The sequence below is a fragment of the Mus musculus genome, chromosome 8 (genome assembly GCF_000001635.26).
Source record: "Mus musculus strain C57BL/6J chromosome 8, GRCm38.p6 C57BL/6J".
Classification (NCBI taxonomy): Eukaryota; Metazoa; Chordata; class Mammalia; order Rodentia; family Muridae; genus Mus; species Mus musculus.
In genome coordinates, this window is record NC_000074.6 from 34,867,485 (window position 1) to 34,887,071 (window position 19,587).

At 41.3% G+C, this 19,587-nt stretch overlaps 1 protein-coding gene across 1 annotated transcript in view; it reads right to left on the reverse strand.

Annotated features, from left to right (window-relative positions):
- Window positions 1-19,587, reverse strand: part of Tnks (tankyrase, TRF1-interacting ankyrin-related ADP-ribose polymerase) — a 136,512-nt gene that overhangs the window by 38,306 nt on the left and 78,619 nt on the right. Inside the window, exons 6-10 of the mRNA NM_175091.3 lie at window positions 7,730-7,824; window positions 6,119-6,185; window positions 5,544-5,730; window positions 1,988-2,109; window positions 210-301 (exon numbers count right to left, since the gene is read on the reverse strand). Of these exons, the coding sequence (NP_780300.2) occupies window positions 210-301; window positions 1,988-2,109; window positions 5,544-5,730; window positions 6,119-6,185; window positions 7,730-7,824 (563 nt within the window). The remainder of the gene's footprint in view (window positions 1-209; window positions 302-1,987; window positions 2,110-5,543; window positions 5,731-6,118; window positions 6,186-7,729; window positions 7,825-19,587) is intronic.

Here is a 19,587-nt window from a genome sequence, read left to right on the forward strand (position 1 = left end):
TGTACACGTTCATCCAGGCCACTTAACCACAAGGCACGGACCACCAAGACGAAGCAAACATGGCAACAAGAAGACAGGAAACCAGGATGGGGCTTGTTGGAGTAAGGGGTTCACGGTGTGGGCGTGGGTCGGCAATGCTGGGTTGTGTGACTTACATGTAAGGGACAGAGGCAAGAGGAGGAAGGGCCAGCTTTCGCAGCTGTACTTACTCCTTGTTCTTTTCGTTGACGTTGGCTCCCTTCCTCAGTAACAGCTCTGCCACCTGCTTTCGTTTGGGATGCAAGGAGGCCACAGCACAGTGCTGTAAATCAAACACAATCCCGTTTAAGACAAACTTCTACCTAAACATGAACTCCCAAATGAAACGGCCCCTGTAGCTATTAGCTACTGTCATCTCAAAGTGCATCAGGACATGATGAAGCATTGTACTCTGGAGTCAATACTCTTCTTACACACACTGGAAGTGCAAGGCAAGTGAAATTATATTCTCAATTAGGCATGCAGAGACTTCATTACTCAAACCTTCACTGGTCTATCTGCCAGTGTTTTTCCGTTACTTCACTGACAGAGGCACCAAACTCACAAGGATAAGCAGGCTTGCTAGGCAGTGGTGAAAACACGCAACCCTGAAGTGATGTAAAGGAACCGATATGCTTAGAAACCTTACATTTTGTCCTCCTGTTTATGTAACTTTTGTGTTTTGCTCCATTTTATATCAATGGCTGCATTAACAGTTGAAAAATAAAATTACTCACAACTAAATAAAGGAAATACCCCAAAGCAGAGGGTCAAGTTTCTTACAGTGCTGGGGATTACACTCTGTGACGGGGGACTCCTGGATTACACTCTGTGACGGGGGACTCCTGGATTACACTCTGTGACGGGGGACTCCTGGATTACACTCTGTGACGGGGGACTCCTGGATTACACTCTGTGACGGGGGACTCCTGGATTACACTCTGTGACGGGGGACTCCTGGATTACACTCTGTGACGGGGGACTCCTGGCCTAGCTCTGTGGAGACTGAAGTTATTTGAACTGGGCTTGGTGGTTTGAAATTTCACTTGGGGGCTGGTGAGATGGCTCAGTGGGTAAGAGCACCCGACTTCTCTTCCGAAGGTCCAGAGTTCAAATCCCAGCAACCACATGGTGGCTCACAACCATCCACATCAAGATCCTCTTCTGGAGTGTCTGAAGACAGCTACAGTGTACTTACATATATTAATAAATAAATCTTAAAAAAAAAAAAAAAGAAAGAAAGAAATTTCACTTGGCCCGTTTCAGTTTGGTTTTATCTTTTAATAGTGTTTTCAGCAGAATGGGCTAAGTGACCTTTCTGAGGCACGCAGGCTTACGAGAGTTAGGGAAGCATACAGTCTGTAACATAAGGCGCACATAGCTTAAGTTCTAGCGTTAGGGGCAGGCACTAACCAGCTCATGTTTGTGCCTTAATGTGCTTAATGACCAAAGTCAGTGATCTTCCTGAGAGGAGGAGGAGGGAAGGACAGCTGTAAAGGTCATTTATACAGTCGGGGACAGAAAGTTCAGTTTCAACATTTCCTCACATGAGCATAATCTGTTATCTGAATACAATTACTCCAAAGAATAACGCAAATATCTATGAAATCATACTTTCTACAGAAAACAGATGCAATATTTATCTAGTAAGCACAGCTCAAAGATAAGATTCTATCAGATCACACTTTGCATTATAATAAAAGCACTGAGCACAAAAATAATTTGTCACAATAAGCTTGGGTGAACACAAAGACAAAACAAGTCTAACTCACGGCTGAGCAAATATCTAGTCCCTCACCCACAGAGAACCATGACTGAATGCAAGTTAAAGCCCAGTGCAACCAGTATTAAAATGCAAATTGCTGGCATTTCAGAGAGCAGCGCTGCTCCAAGGCTTTGGAAATGAAAAGAATTATTTAATCTTGCTCCACTATTATGGGCCAAAGGGACGTATGGATAATCATCTTACCAATGCAGTTTCATGAGACTGTGGCTGCTTGAAGTTAATGATTTCCAAAGCAAGCGTTTTTTTAACTTTGGCCAGGTCTGCTTCTCTGGCGGCTTGGAGTAAAGAATGGCCTTTAAATTCATCTGCCGAAGAAACAATGGTTGACATGTAGTTTTGAAAGTTATAACCAACTCTGAAGGTGTGCTGTACACTCTTGAAGCCCCAGTGCCTGGAAGGCTGAGGCAGGGTGCTAACAGAGTAGAGGCTAGACTGACCTACAAAGAGAGCCTGAGACTGGCTTGTATAAGACTGTTCAAAAAAAAAAAAAAAAAAAAACCAATACGTACACAAATACAGAAAAAAAACTTAAGTGGAAATTATAATTTTGCGTACATATTTATTTGAGTTAAAATAGTAATATAAAATAGTGATAACAAAGAATCCATGTATAGGTTATGAGAAAGTTTTAAAATATAAGTACTCTGAAATAAGATGTCCATACTCTCACAGTTGATAGCAAGTCACATATAAAACAGTTTTTGAAACAGCTTATCAAAAGCAAAGCAGCTAATCACACACACTGGAGCACTCTGCACTCTCACACCACACAGATCTCTATACACATACACGGTCCCAGAGACACAGAGTAGGTTCTTCATAAATACTTGTTTTAAACTCAATATCTGTATACTAAGTTGTGATTAGTTTAGGAAATGAACTATTTCTAATGACTTTTATTTAACATTTTGCAAAGTGTGTGTAGGTAATGTGTGACTACACATGTGTGTGCACCTCAGGATATGTGTAGAGGTCAGAGATGGTGTCCTCTGTGCACAGTAGTGTCTGAGGACGCAGACTCACTCCATCAGGTCTGCGTGGTGAGTGCTTTAACTGGCTGGGCTACCTTATACCCCAATTTCTGCTTACTTTTTTAGCTGTTCAATTTTTCAATATGAGATATTAAAACTTCTGGAACAAAACACAGGGGTAACAGACGGTGAGGCAAACAGTAAACACCAATGACAACATGTGATGTTTTGATTTAATGCTACACGCAGGGGCTAATCAAGTCAGGGAATTACAGGCAGGCACACACACAAAGCAGGATCCTGACAACTACAAAGGGGCAGATGTATTCAGACGTGGGAGCAAGTAAACTACAGGGCTTTGCTGGAGAGAACAACTGGGAGACATTTAAGCTGAAGGTAAACAAAGCCCGCCGTTGTGAACAGTAGCACATGGGTGTTAGGAACCAGGCAGTCTGCATAAGCCAGAAGCAATAACTGCTAGACCACCTCCCCAGGCCTATGGGTTTGTTTTCAGACCCTCAAAGACACTGTATAGTTTAAAAGTTGTTAAAACTACAAATGACACAACCCTAAAACCTGATAATTTCATATTTATAAAACATCTAAAGGTGTGCTTTTCTAAAAGTGTCTTAAAAAAGAATGAAATTCAGACAACTTCATTATTTGGCTTTATAAAATAATAAATAAAATCAAGTAAGGGGATAAGTATGCAGAATGATGTAATAACAGCACAGTGTAGCATTATTTTTGTTTCCTGTAGTGTGTGTGTGTGTGTGTGTGTGTGTGTGTGTGTGTGTGTGTGTGTGTGTGAGTGTGTGAGTGTGTGAGTGTGTGAGAGAGTGTACCTATGCATGTATGGAGGTCAGATGAAGTGTCCTGACCCTCTGAGGTAGGGATCCTCCCTGAAGCCCTTCCCACCTCTAGGCCAGCAGCCAGCAAGCTGCAGAGACTGTCCTGTCTCCTTCTCTCCCAGCCTGGGCATTACAGGCACATAAAGAACATGCATGGCTGGTCACGTGAGGGCTGGGATCAAAATTCAGTTCCTTGTGAATGCACAGCAAGCCCTCTTAACCACTGAACCATTTCTCAAGCCTCCTATATAATTTTCTTCAAAAAACTGGTGAAATTGAATACCAGCTACAAAGCAGCAATCAGGACACTGAAAGCTGCAGCTAGAGAGGAGCTTTAAATCCTTCCTTGGGACGCTGGGCAGAAGCTGATGTTTAAAAAGCCCCCATTGAGAAGGTAACAGCAACTGAGGAACTGCTCCCTGTGTAGAGCTACACACATTTATGTAAACCTTAAGGCCTCTGAGAGACTAAGACAACCTGATAAAACAGTGTTAAGGCTTCCGATACGACTGATTTTTAAGACGGTTGAGAGCAGGACAGGGACAGTGATGACCTGAGATACACATGAGTGAGCCACTATAAACTAAAGAAAGGACATGCGAAACAGTACTGTACTTCTGAAGCTGCTGGACACGCAGCTCACATAAGCACAGCACTAGGTTGGCGTTAGATGGAGACATGATGCAGAGGCCTCTAAGATCCCAGGGATAGCATAGGTCGCCATCATCCTACAAACATACAGGTCTCTAAGGAGCTTGAATCCATAGAAAATAAACTATATAATCCAACACAAGATACATGGGAGGAGGTTCTACCAAGACAGTAGAACAACGGTGTCCCCGTTACATCTGGGCTCACACTTGATGAGCATTTGAGCAGTCTTTTCCTTGAGAAATTACTTATAAAGCTTTCTCATTCTTAGACTCTCTCATATAAGGCTGAAGGCAGACTACAGGTCAGGTAATCTACAGTGCCCACATGGAGAACTGCATGCATGTCAGAACCACATGCACATTATCTATACACATAATGCCTGAGAACCAAACAGAAAAGAGACTTCTGGCCCAAACCAAGGAAACCTAGCCTTCCGTCAGGAATGTGTCACTACTGGGTTAACTGTGGTAACTGTGTAGTACTAGTGTAAAATGTCAGTAATACAGGAACCAAGATATGCTGCAGATGAGAATGCTGTATTAGCTATATAAACTTTCTGTGGATCTAAACCTACTTGCAGTTTCCTTAAGTATATGTATATACACACATATATGCATGTAATAATATGTACTAATGAAGTTATGTCCATCAAATCACCTCACTTAAATTTGGGGCCTAACACTCATGTGTAAATAAAACCACACTGTCAATGTTTTGGAGCCCCACAGCTGACGCTCAGACACACCTTCATTACCAGGGGGACAAGAACAGAAGCTCGAGGGGCCCAGACACTCTTGTTTTGATTTGTATATGGCTATATTTCTACTGTTCGACACACAGGAAAATACTCAGTAAATGGTTGTTGATGGGCCTTGCCCTTAGCTGTCACGAAACGAACGACAACATAGGAAAAGAAACCAAACCACACAGAAACAAAACCAGAAAACAAAACAAAACACCAGTAGTCTTGACAAATGAATTAGAATTGCACTTAAAAAGTATGTGTGTGTATGCATGTATATATGTAAGTAGTATGTATGATGTATGTGACATTTGTACAAATGTATGTATGTATGGCACACGTATGTGGTAAAGGCTCTTGTGGAACACATGAAGCAAGCATGATTAGACATGAGTATGATAAATTAGCACACATTAAGAATGAAGGCCATGGTCTAGTTAGGAAACAGCCTGGGTAATGAAGCAGCCCGAAATGTTTTCCCTAACAGCTAGCCACACTGGGCTCAGAATACAAATGCTTACATGTCAGTCTTTCCCGGAGCTCAGGAGTTGGAGCCATGTCGACAGCACTTTTGCCATGGCAATTGACCAAGGTTGGATCGGCACCGTGACTAAGTAACAGAGAACAGACTTCTACCCGGTTCTTTGAAGCAGCTTCATGCAGCGGTGTGAACTGCCACAGATCCATAGCGTTGACACAAGCTCCATGCTGGATTAGAGAAAATGGCTGACATGAGTAAGTGTGTCTGTCCAGGAGGGAAAGCAAACTCTGAAAATGGAGTTCACTGAAAATTTCAGCCATAACTTTTGGAATTGTTTTAAATTCAGCTTTTAGAAAGCAGTTTAAAGCCCGGCGGTGGTGGCGCACGCTCTTAATCCCAGCACTTGGGAGGCAGAGGCAGGTGGATTTCTGAGTTCGAGGCCAGCCTGGTTTACAGAGTGAGTTCTGGGACAGCCAGGGCTATACAGAGAAACCCTGTCTCGAAAAGAGAACGGAAAAAGGAAAAGGGGAAAGGGGAAAGGGAAAAGGGAAAAGGGAAAAAGAAAGGAAGCAGTTTAAGTTGAATGTTACTATTCAACACTTGGATTTCTCTTACCTTTAGCAGCAGTTCTGTGACCTCATAGTGTCCGTATGAGCATGCATTATGAAGAGGTACAAGTCCACTGAACAAAAAGAGAAAATTAAAACACTGAAATTTCAAACACAGCCATCTGGCTGTGAATTGCTTTTTAAAAAAATTCTGTTAAGTTCTGTTTTTTAAACGCATTTTAAGAATTTATGGGAAGAACTCAAAACACAGCTTATATCCACACATTTAGCATTTATCTTGTGGTCTTTAAATAGGATCCATAAAAATAATAAAATACTATCAGTCAGAAGAATTAAGAGAAAGACTAACACACTAATAAACAACTTATCGATATGTAACAGGCACGCTAACTGGCAGGGAGCGAAACAGTACTATTTTAATCCACTTTCACAATACTCTAAGTGTAAGAATTAAATATCTAAAATTACTATAACTTCCCGATCAGAGCCCCTTCCTAAGCGAGGTTCGAAGCCGCCCTTTTCTGCTGTGCGTCTCTTGATGACTGCCACTGTACAGTCATCTGGTTTGGGATATGATGAGGAAGCAGGTGGACAGGGACACTGGGCACCTGTGCCTCATGTGATCAGGACGCACCATTCACAGGAGACACTTGACAGGCAAGACAGGCAGCATGGGAAAGGGGCAGATCCGAAACAGACGGATTCTCTTTCTTATAACTGTCTCAAGTACAGAGTTCATTTTCCTGCTTCCTGGCATGAATGTGAGCGGAATGAAAACTCTCCCTCCGGGGCGTCGCTCCTTTATGCTGTCAATCATAGAAGTCTACATAATCTGCCTCACCTGGGTAGGGTCAATTATCCTTGGGATCTTAAGGCCAGATAACGAGCAATGTTAGCTTTTCATATAGGACTGTGAACAAATATCCACAGATCATTGGAAACTAGAAAAAAAATTGGTAAGCTTTTAATATTTATTCATAATGACCCACTTTTTGTTTCCTATATCAATCTTCATAAAGATCATCTAGATTGAATTAGCTTAAGTGGATTTAAAAAAACTAAATTAAAAATCATTTATAAATTAATATAGTTTATTAATATGAGGAGATTCTCTTAATAGCCACTATACTAGATTATCAAATTTTTCAGTATTTTTAAATCTTTTTAAAATGCGATTTAAGAGATGAAAATGATTCTAACTGGAAAAATAATTTCAAATAGAATTACAATAAAATTAAATTGGTGCAGCAGATGATTGTGAGAAGTCTATAGTAGGTTCATAAAGTAAGATCTGAGCTCAAACCTGACAACTTTATTTTATAATTTACTATTGCTATTTTGTGTGTGTGGGTGTTATGCTTACATGTATGTCTGTATTGCATGTTTATGTACTTGTGCCCACGGAGGCCAGAAGAGGGCGCTGAATCCTGTGAAATGAGAGTTAGAGATCCCTGTGCGCTGCCATGTGTGCTGCCAGGAATCAAACCCCAGTCTCCTGGAAGCCAAGCCAGTGCTCTAACCACTGAGCCACCTCTCCAGCCCCTCGAGAACATTCTTAATGAATGGGTAATATGAGCTTCTTTGGAGCTAAAACCTCAGGCTATCAAATGATGACAACAGCATAATTCTCTGCCCATGGGATGGTGGCACTACATACCCTTTGTCTTTCGCGTGGACATCAGCACCATGCTGTAGAAGCAGCTGAACTATCCGAACTCTGTTGTAGCCTGCTGCCAGGTGTAACGGAGTAGACTGGAAAGACAAAGGAAAGCTCATCACCTCTTCGGGTTAAAAAAGAAATAGCCTTTGGTCTCTACTCAGCTTATAACTACACAAGGGACAAGGGACAATCTATCTCCAGTGTCACTGCAATGGCTTGTCCAAACAAAACTCATGTCTCCTATGTAACAATGTCCAGGTATCAGGGCCTGCTTTTCTCCAAGAAGAGAGTTAGGGCTCTGGAAGCACTGAGTTGATATCGCAAATGGGAATTCTACAAAGCAGATCTGCTTTCGCTTACTCTCTTGCTCCTCTCCCCAAGTGATCTTTCCTCCTGGTCTTCTCTGCTGTGATGCAGCCAGGGTTCCTTGCCAGATGCTAGCCTCAAGCCACAGAATTATAAACCAAGCACACTTTTCTCAGCATCAGTTTATAGCAGCTTAGAATAAGCTAACAGACCTCATCTGGGTCCCTTATTGGTCTTCACGGCCTTCAACAATTGAGCCTTGTGTTGCTTTTCTCTTCCTTTCCAGCACAAACCATTCTTGGTATGCTAACTTAAAATCATGTAAGAGCCATCCATACCCAGTATCAGGAAACATAATGACCCAACTTTCAAACTTTAATGGAGAAGACTGAAAGCATCCTTGAAGAACTATTTGAAGATGCTTTAGTGGAACCAAAAAGACAACACACTTTATCCATTCCTTAGGGCTTCTAGCAGTAAGGCAAAACTACAGTACTCCACTGAATGCCCTATTGTGTAGCGTTTCTGAATAGGGAAGCTCCCCAGACACAGAACTAGCACACACAGGTCAGTAGACTACTAAGCTGCTACCTGGAAAACCTGACATGGCATTAATATTTTGTGGAAATGGTGGTAATTTAATTGGCTATGAGCAAAAAAAGACTTTCCTTTTTTATAATGCCCAACTATTCAGAATTGATTCAGTACTTTGTACTTGCAAAAATGACCAAATCTCAAAATGAATGATAATACATACAATAACGTAAGCAGTCAAATGTAAGAAAGACCAACTTCCTACTTTTCAGATTTTTAAGAATTCTTTGAGTAAAATTATTTATAATGCTTCAACGTGGCAACATGCTGAGTTTATGAACTGCTAAAATATGCATATTTCTCAGATAAATAAGGATGTTCTGTGACTGATCAGGTTAGAAATGAGAGGGTGCCTGAAATAAACTGCCTGTGAAAAAGATGGAGTTAAGGATTGTGAGAAGCTTGGGAGCACGGGTAATGGTGCTCCAGCAGACAGTGGAAGATGCAATGGTGTCAGCAGGAAGTAGAGCCATGATATTGACTGAGGCTAAGAGAATCAACGTAAAGGGCGCACACGTGTCATGGTGCCATTTCATGACACTCCTTGAATATAGACGGCATCATTTTCATCAGCTGGGGCCTGGACTGATAGATGCAAAGAGCGAGCGAGCACGGGCATGCATACATTCACTCTGTCTAAACTGTGGAAGTGACGGACCAGCTGCTTCAGAACGATGGACTGTACTCTGGAACTGAAAGCTAAATTAAGCCCTTTCTCACTTCTGTTGTATCTGTCTTATCACAGCGATGAGAAGTGAAACTAAGATGGTGAATCTGCCTATAACTTTGTGTAAAGGTTTAAACTGACATTTCTTAACAGGAATGTGTGGTATTTGATGTATTTCCCAGGGAAAACTTCCACTGCAAAGTTATCATGTAAGTCATCAGAGAGCTGTTTATAGTACGCATATAGTGCTTTTCTTTTCTGTCGTTAAGAGGAAGATTTAGTGTGGCCTACATCAAACCCTCTGGAATTGTCCAAGCGCTGATGACCAGCTTGTTTGCTGTCCAGGACTTTCCCAGCTCCAGGAAACTCACTGTGGTTATCAGGGTACCAGGCAGATTTAACACTGGTCAAACTTCTTAGTGTCTAGAGAGCAGTGGTTTTCAACTGGGGGTGGATGGGTGGGGGGTATCAAATGACCCTTTCTTGGGGGTTGCATATCCTGTATAACAGATATTTACATTATGCTTCACAGCAACAGCAAAATTACAGTTATGAAGTAGTAACAATAATAATTTTATGGTTGGGGGTCACAGCATGAAAATCATGTTAAATGGCTGCATGACTAAGGTTAAGAACCCAAAGCTACAATGTGTATGTGTGTGTGTGTGTGTGTGTGTGTGTGTGTGTACATGCTTGTGTGTATCCTTAAATGCACTTGTGTTCCAAATAAGATCTATTACTTTAGTACACTAAGGACACTACTTATTAAGACTTAGTTCAAGATAATGAAAGCTGCCAATTTTGTCATCTACTGTGTTATTTCTTCCAAAGACTAAAGCAGTCTTTCTTAGCTCCATACATTCAACAATATAAGATACTGTTTACTTTGAATTTTACTCCAGATTCTTTCTCTATAGTTTCAACTACAAAATTATTTTGTAAAATAGCTTCATAATTTTTCAACATACAAATATGAAATCTTTGCTTCACTAAAAACAAGTTTAAAGAACTATAAAATACCCATGCATTTGTTTCCCACATTTGAATAATCACCTAACTGATGAGTCATTGTCCCATGAGCTTCTGTCATCAATTTTGACCCCCTAGACCCCCAAAGTAATCTCCAAAAACTTTTAGGGGACTGAAAGTTCCCCTTCACACACTCCACAGACGCCCCTAAACCTTACAGCGTTTTCCTCTCAGACTTCCAAGTTATCAAACAAAATGAATCTCATAATCTAATGTTGATGTCAATATTCATATTTTATGGTTGTTTATGTAAAATTAGTTTGCAAGAATCAAGATTAATATAATTGGTTACTGTGTATTGTAAATTTCTCAAATGAAAAACAGTTTTTATGCACCCTGATTTCTGCTGTTGTTAAAACCCTGCCCTAGTGAAGAAAAGGCCTGTCTCCTTGCTAATGCAGCTTGGGGCTACATCAGTGTTGCTGATAAACTGGAACTTACCTTTCCTCCTTCAAAAAAACCTTTTTAACTCTCTCACCGATTCCTACACAGTTTATAGAAGCCCAGCTTCTTCTTAAGAAAAGCACAGCATTTGCTATCAGTTTGCAAGAATACTTCTATCAATCTATGAGTGAATGTAGAAATTATCTTACCTTTAAACTCTGTCTTAGGAAATATATATACATGTAAACAAATACACAGCCTGAAAATCCAACTTTTTTGGCCTATAAATAATATCTAGCCTTTAAGGTCTGCCTTAAAAAACATTCACATATGTATTTCCTCAATTTTAGCTGGTCTCAAATTACCAATTTCTTTATACTAACCATCCTCTCCAGAATAGAACCCCTTTAAACATACAGATTAATATATTCTGTCCGAAAATTCAAGCAGTGCAGAAAACAAAACAAACAGTTGTATTATTCTGCAGCAAGCCTCTTTCCCAGAGGCAAATCACACTGACAGCTGCTCAAAGACCCGTGGAGACTCTGTCTATGAGAGTGCTTGCGTTTCCTCAAGTATGTTTTGTCACACCAATAGGACTGTGTTCTACTCTCCTGTGACTTGATGTTCTTCCTCCTCCTCTGCTATTACAGAAGTCTATCTTCCTCTTTTTATATATGTACAGTATGTCTACTGTGTGGCTGTTCCATGATTATTTACTCACTGCCTATAAATGAGTATTTAAGTATTTCAATTCTTGCTCTATTTTACTAAAGCATATCTCATTTGGATCTATTACTTGGTAAAAAAAAAAAAAACCAGATCAGTGTTTTTTCTGATACAAATAAAAGACTACATCAGCCATTAAATCAAAATTCCTAGGCAAAGACAACAAACAGAATCAGAACTTGATTAAATTCCTATCAACAGAGACATGATTAATCTGCTATGATGGAAAGCTCTAAGAAGCTCTTTGAGACACTGATATTTAGATGAGAATCCAAACAAATTAAAAGCCAGAAAATCAATATGGGCACGCATCCCTGGAAATAAGTGCATCTCCTTGCTGAGCCCTGCCTTTTAGGTCGTGTAATTATGAAGATCAGCATCTATGAAGTTTCTTAATGCTTACAGACAACCACCAAGAATATTACAAAGTGTGTGTGTATTAACAGGCTAACACAGTAAGTATCTAGGTTTGAAACTATGATTACCACCACAGGACAAATGAAGAAGCCAGGGAACAGGGAATAGGAGAGGTGACACCACTCTCGCTCTGTATTCCTTTCCTTCCACTGACAGCAGCTCAGACTCACAATGGACCTTCCGAAATGGACAGCTATGACTGAGTGGCAAGTAAGTTAGTATCTGTGGCAAGGCATGCTCAGACTCTCAGGTCACTGCAATGAAGTACAGCCACAGTGGGGCCACACCACTGCAATGAGCACCCAGAACTGATGGTCTTCTTAGTATCAGAAGCTGCCTGGAGATACAGGACAAGGAATGGACTACATATGGAAAGCAAGCTTTATTCTACTTTCTTCCCATAGAAGAATTTTCTCCAGAACCCTCAGAAAGATAGACACTTGCTCTCTTCTTGAAGCAAGCTCCTCCAATTGTGTCAACTATTTACAGAACAAGAGGTGGCTATTCCTTTGTTGGTTAGTATCTCTTCTTAGATAACCAAACAGATGCTACATCCAGATCAAACTGAGTTTTCAGCCAGGAAGAGCTCTTTTCAAAGAATTAATTTAAACACAACCTGTTGGTTTTATTCCTTGAGAAGGTCCCAACTGCACTGACAGACTAGACCAGCTGTCACTTAAGGCCTCTGCCTAGTGAGCGTCTGTGAACTCAGATGGGCTACAGGGCAGGTTAACTGGTAGTTTACAGCCTCAGAGAGCACAATCTTCCAAAGTGACACAGCCTCATCTTTAGGAAAGAATGCAAATGTCTGAATTCAAAGTTATAGAACTATGCCATGCTTTATAAAACGTGTATTCTACATTTCAACTACCTTAGATTCAAAGTGGGTTCTGGATGCATGAGGCCTGCAAGTTCAAGGCCAGCCCATGTAACTTAGCAAGACCTCCATCTCAAAATAAAATGAAGGCTGGGGATATTATCTCTGAGGTGAAGCACCTGCTTAGCATGGAGAAGGCCCTAGACTTGACCTCTAGTAGTGCTGGAAAGGTAATCTTAAAAGAAGTTTGAAGTGAAGATATAAAAACTATTTTACACGTATGAATTATGAAGATGAAACAAAAGAGTAGAGAAGAATGAGAACTCGCAGGGTAACTTGTGAGACAATGGAGCTCTAAATGCCGACTTAATGCTACTTTAACTTAACATCATCCTATGGAAATCCCAAGGAGACTAAGAAGCCATCAGTTTGAGTTTTTCTCAGTTTTCTTTTCTGTCCCCCCCCACCCCCCACCCCCGCATTTTTCGAGACAGGGTTTCTCTGTGTAGCCCTGGCTGTCCTCGAACTCAGAAATCTGCCTGCCTCTGCCTCCCAAACTCACATAACTCCCTTTTTACTCTTCATGTTTTTAATAGATAGTTGTTGTGTTAGGTTGACCTTTTTCCCTTCCCATGTGGTACTAGGAACCAAACTCATGGTGTTGCACATGCTAACCAAGTGCTGCACCAATGAGCCATAGCCTTGGCCGTGCATTTCTTCCTGTGAGTAATATTTGCAATCTTAGGTGTTCACACCTTAAGGATCAAAGTTCTAAGCAATTGTGTGTGCATGCGCGCACGCATGTGCGTATTCTCAGCAGTGAAGAGTGCTTGCTCTTCTTCCAGAACCCCAGAGCTCAGTTCCTAGCACCATCTCAGGTGGCTCAGAGCTTCCTCTAACTCCAGCTCCTGGGGATCCATTGCCCTCTTCTGGCCTCCAAGGGTGCCTTCACACACATGGCAAAAGTATACACATACATGAGACTCAAAGTAAATCTTATAAAAGTTTGAAACGTTGAATTTACAATAGACAACTTGCTTTTAAAAAGGCAAGTTTAACTTGCAATTACTGGTGATCTGCGGACACAGAGAGACAGCTGTGTAGAAGTCATGACTGGTGACCTGTGAGGACACTATGGAATGCAGGTAGTTGTGGTACGTAGGTCCAGGACACTGGGCACGTCTGTGAGCTGCTGTGAAGGTGTGAAGACCTAGAGCACTAGCACAGTGGAGACAAGCTCAAGGTTCCCTCAGTCTCGACATCCTTGCTATCCTGAGCTCTGACATGAAGGCTGTAGTTTCAGGGTGTCAGAGGAAGAGGTCTCCAGCCATCCTCACTTCCAGCCTTCATGCCCAGTGCCAACAGGTACTGAACTACCTATAAAGCAGTTTAGGTTCTCTGGTGGTTTTATGATATGCAAGAGTAGTGATTTGTATTGCAATATAAAAATTAAGTCAGAAGTACAAAAGGTAAATGATAGATTTAGCGCTTCTAAACTTTCTAGTCTGCATATTGAATCAAGCATTTTAACTGTTTATACATGCTATATATAGTTTTCAGTCTTGCTACCAATGTCATTCTTAAAACAGAAACACATTTTTAGCTAGTTACTGAAAATATTCCTTTAAAAGGTGCATTATAGACATTTTCTATACTTTCAGAAACTGGCATTATAATTTCAATTTAATTGAATCATTGAAATTATGACTATTCATGCAAAAACCAGCAGAAGGCTTTTCCAAAACTTAAATCTTTGAGTAAAATAGGCCCAGATGATATGCTGACTACCTGCAAACCCCCTTAAACTCATACGCTGAAGTCCACAAATAAGGCTTCACGGACTCCTGTGAAGGAATGTGTGCCCTAAAGAGAGACAAGCCCTTGCCCTCAGTCTAGCCTATGAGCACCTGGTAAGAAAGCACCCAAAATACACTCATCAGCAATCAAACACAGTGGCACCTTGACCTTGCACTTGATAGCCTCTCAAACTGTGAGAAAGAAATGTTTGGTCCTTCTATGCTATGCTATCAATGCCACGACAGTCAAATGTGAAGAAGACACCTGGGAAGTGGTATAATGCTGGACTGAGAAATCAGTAGCTTACATTGTGCCTGGCCAGGCAACTGCTTAAGAATGCTAGCTCAGCCAGATGTGGCGGCAAGCACCTTTAATTCAAGCACTAGTAGGTGGAGAAAGGAGGATTTCTGTGAGTTGGGGGAAGCCTGGTCTACATAGCCAAGTCTAGGTCAGCCAGGGTTGTACAGTTAAGTCCCTGTCTCTAAAATAAAGGGTAGGAGCACAACAGTTTAGAAAGAACTGACTTAATTAACCCAAGTTCAATTCTTAGCACCCATTTGGAAGCTCACACCATCTGTAATTCTGGTTCCAGGGGATTAAATTTCCTCTTCTTGTCTCTGTGGGTACACAGATATGCATGTAGGTAAAACACCCATCCATACACCTAACAACAACATTTTAAACTATTAAAGTAAAAGCTACTTCATCCTGGAGCTTGTAGGGGCAGGAAAGTGAAAACAAGTAGGCCGTCTAACAGAGCAACAGGCTCCAGGGTCACCGAGACCCGGTCTCAGGAATAAAGAGAGAGCAAACAGTACCCACCATCCTCTAGTGTCCATGAGTGCACATAGTACACATGCACAAACATGCACACACAGCCTCACATACATTCACAATTCTTACATTCATCTTAGCTCTTCATTGTGTTCTTATTGCTTCTCAACACATTTCTATTAGACACAGGTTCATCCTGGAAGAAATGTCTGCAGAATGTAGAATGTGTCACTAACTGCCCATTCTGTTCAAGCCAGACTTGTGCCAAGGCATAATGGTTGAGGGGTGCTTCAGACTATCTTCATCATGTACTGTTGAATGATTTGTACAGGCAGGAGAGAAAAACCCTTCAACTTAGATTCTAACAATCTGGAGGACAGCTGTTGAAGCAGCACTTTGGAGCACAACTTCTAAATAAACTGTGAAAATGAATCACACGGGCAAGTGACTTAGCACTCACTCCCCTCTCATCACTCCAGGGATGTGGATGGCTGTGGACACAGCAGGAAGCTGAGTTCGGCCTTACCAGCTATCTCCAACATTCCGTCCCCTTCCACTACAAACTATTTTCTTAGTGAGAAAACTTGCATGGCTGACACAGTTACTAATAACACCACAGAAACATTGCATTTGACAAAAGAGATCGTTTCAGTAAAAGTAATTCTCTAAAGAAAATCAAAAAAGCATTTTCAAGTCCTTATTGTTACTGAAATGAATATACACAAGCATAAAGATTGTATATACTGAATCCCAACAGAAACATGTAAGAAAAATTGCTCTAAGGGATTTCTGCATTATGGTGGGGGTACACAGCTCAGCAAGAGCTGCCCTACAGAAGTGCTTTGATTAGATTCACAATTAACATTCAGGACTTGAAGAGTTCCCTGATGCAGACTTAATGAATTCTGACCTTCTGTGATCCCAAATAACATCTCAACCATGAGCCACAGAACTAGAGATTTGGAAAATGGTATGATCTTTATCTACCAAAATGTGGTGAGAATGAGGATGACAACAGAGGGCAGTAAAGGCCAGAGAAGCCATGTTCATGTTCCTAGACAATGCTGACACCTTCAGACAGTGGAAGAGGGCTGACATAACTGTTTCCAGAAACCATGTTGTTTAGTTGCCATGACCAAAAAGCAAGTTGGTGAAGAAACACTTACACTCTGAAACACCTCCCACAAAGACTTTATTTACCTCAGTGATGAAGTGAAGTCTTTTTTTCTAATCACTGCTAATTTCTTAGCTCCAGCTGACCAGCAAAGCTAAGTCTTGTGTTAGTAGTTCTGGTATCTTGTTAATCACAGCTGATTCTTCAGCCCTAGCTAACCAGATCCACAGAATTTTAATTCAAAATAACAAAGGACCCTGACAGCCTTTAAACTTCCTCTGAAATTTCACAAGCCAGACCTCCATCATCTGCATTGCTCTTAACAATCTTATCTTCCAAGATACCAGAGAACATTCCACAAAGCTCTTAACACTCAATGGCTCTTCTAGCTCAAAGTTCAAAAGTCCTTTTACAATCCTCCCCAAAACATGGTCAGGTCTGTCACAGCAATACCCCACTACACTAGTATCCATTTGTCTTAGGGTTTCTATTGCTGCAATGAAAACACCATGACCAAAAGGCAAGTCAGGAGGAAAGGGTTTATTTGGCTGGCATTTCCACATTGCTGTTCATCATTGGAAAAAGTCAGGACAGGAACTCAAGCAGGGCTGGAATCTGGGGCAGGAGCTGATGCAGAGGCCATGGAGTGGTGCTGCAAGCTGGCTTGCTTCCCACTGCTTGTCCAGCCTAATTTCTTATAGAACCAGGACCCACTAACCTAGGCATTCTGGTAATATATTAAAACTTGATATGACCATGTAACTGATAACAGCATCTGGTCACTTAGCTTTAAGTCCTTACTTTTCCTCATAATACCATCACCTCAAAAATGTACATGAATGAAGCTGGGGTTTTTTGGTATTTTTGCCAAGAGGGGAAAATACTCTAAGACACAAATTCAAAACAGATGAATGTATCTTAAGAAGTGAATATATCTGGGTGGTATTTTAAATCCTCAAGTCTTCCAGGTGGCTATGAACAGGTAATTCTCAGCAGCCATGTGAAAGAAGCTTTGCCTAAATAGAGGAGAAGGAGGAGGAGGAGGAGGAGGAGGAGGAGGAGGAGGGGGGGGGGAGGGGGGGTGGGGGGGAGAAGAGGAGAAGAAGAAGAAGAAGAAGAAGAAGAAGAAGAAGAAGAAGAAGAAGAAGAAGAAGAAGAAGAAGAAGAAGAAGAAGAACAACAACAACAACAACAACAACAACAACAACAACAACAACAACAACCACCACCAGCACAGCCTTCTTCCAGTTAGGGATTCCAGATCTACTCCTTTGAAATGGAGTGGCCAACAGCAGGGTTACTCAGGTAGCTCTGTGCTCTGCAGCACAAGAAAGGACACTGGGATGGGATGTTACCTGGAGATGGGACAGTAACATCTGTGAGGCCTAGTCAGTTTCAGCTGCTTCCAGGCTTGTCTGGGAACTCAAGTATTAAGCCTTGGATCTCTTCTTGTGACTGTTACCATTCCTCATGGCAGCTGAATACAAAGAGAGACAATTCCAAAAACCGGTAGCCAGGCTAGACCAGGGCTTTTCTAGAATAGACCCCAGTTCCTCTCTAATGTATCGATCAAAGTAGTCCCCAGCTAAAATCAAAGTCAATGCAGGAGGGAAACAGAAAGGCCTAGGTAAGAGACATAGGTCACTGGTGGGCTTCAAAGTCATACTCCGACAAGCAATGAGTGAGTGCATGAAATCCTGCTAAATGTGGTGAAATCCTGCTATATGAGGGAGGGAAGAGACTGGTGAGGGAGAATTCGAAATTCTATGTACAGCAGGACAAATGCATCCAACCCCAAACTTAAATCAGATTTTTAAAAAAGTAATTACACTAATTCTTTCTTCCCTCTGCGCTTTACTGAACACAGTTTATGGAATTCAAATCAACATTAACATAATGGCATTATTTCCAGCCATATATTAATTTTTAATGTCCAAGTATATTCAAAGACCTCAGAAATGTATCAAAGGAGTAGAGATTTGATGTGCTGTGGTTACAGTGTGTGCTCAAACTGTCCCATGTACTTGATCCACATTATTTCACCTAACCCTCTCTAATGTCTTGTGCACAGGAAACAAATAACATTATGAATAAGTGGGAAACTCCAGTCACACTGTGGAAATGAAGATCCAAGGACATAAACCAATCTCTCCAGTCTTATAGTCTATTCCCTCTTTCAAGTTTATCATATGTTTTCTTCATGGTGTTTTCAAGACATAATATTAAATTCCACATTGGGGGCTCAGTGGTTAAGAGCACTGGCTCCTCTTCCAGAGGACCTGGGTTCAATTCCCAGCACCCACGCTGTAGCTGACAACTGTCTGTTCCAGGGGATCTGGTACCATCACACAAACACACATGCAGGTAAACATCAATGTACATAAAACAAAAATAAAATTTTAAAATTCTACATTGTTTCTCATTGATCTACATATAAAATAATTTTTTAAAGATTTATTTCATTTGTATTTGTGTCATGTTAGCTGTATGAGCATATGTACATAACATCTAGGTGGTATTTGTGGAGACCAAAAGAGGGCATCGGTTTCCCTAGAACTCGAGTTACAGGTGCTTGTGAGCCACCATGTGGGTGCTAGGAACCAAACCCAGGTCCTGTGTGTGTGTGTGTGTGTGTGTGTGTGTGTGTGTGTGTGTGTGTGTGTGTGAGTGTGTTGGAGAGCGGAGGGCATCAGATGCTTTTGAACTGCAGGTATGGGTAGTGAGCAAGGGCACCCACCAGCACATACAAACATACAAATTAAGTTTGTATGTTAAAAGCTTGGGGATAAGGTCATCCAGAAAGGAAAAATCCTGGCCCAGCTTCTCCACAATCAGAAGCTGAGTAACACAATGTAATCACAATGGGCAGAGACGGAAGAATTACATGACTTTACTTAGGTGTATATATTTCTATTGTAATTATTCTTAAGACCGTGTATAGTAATTGAATGAAGAGAGCATTTTAGAATAAAATATTATTTTAAAAATTGTCTTCCTTTTCTAAGGAAATGAAGTTGCTTTCTGACTTATGCTGAACTTGGGACAGATAGAATGGACATGAAAGGGCAGCTCAGCACAGCCTGACAAGGAAGCTCATTTTGTCGGGGGTGGGAAGTCTGGTGGCACACACCTTTCCCCCATCATCAGAGAGGCAGAGGCAGGAGGAGCTCTGAGCTGCAGTCAGCCGCTGTTCTCTTACTATTCCCCTTGCTCTTTCCATCCCCAAT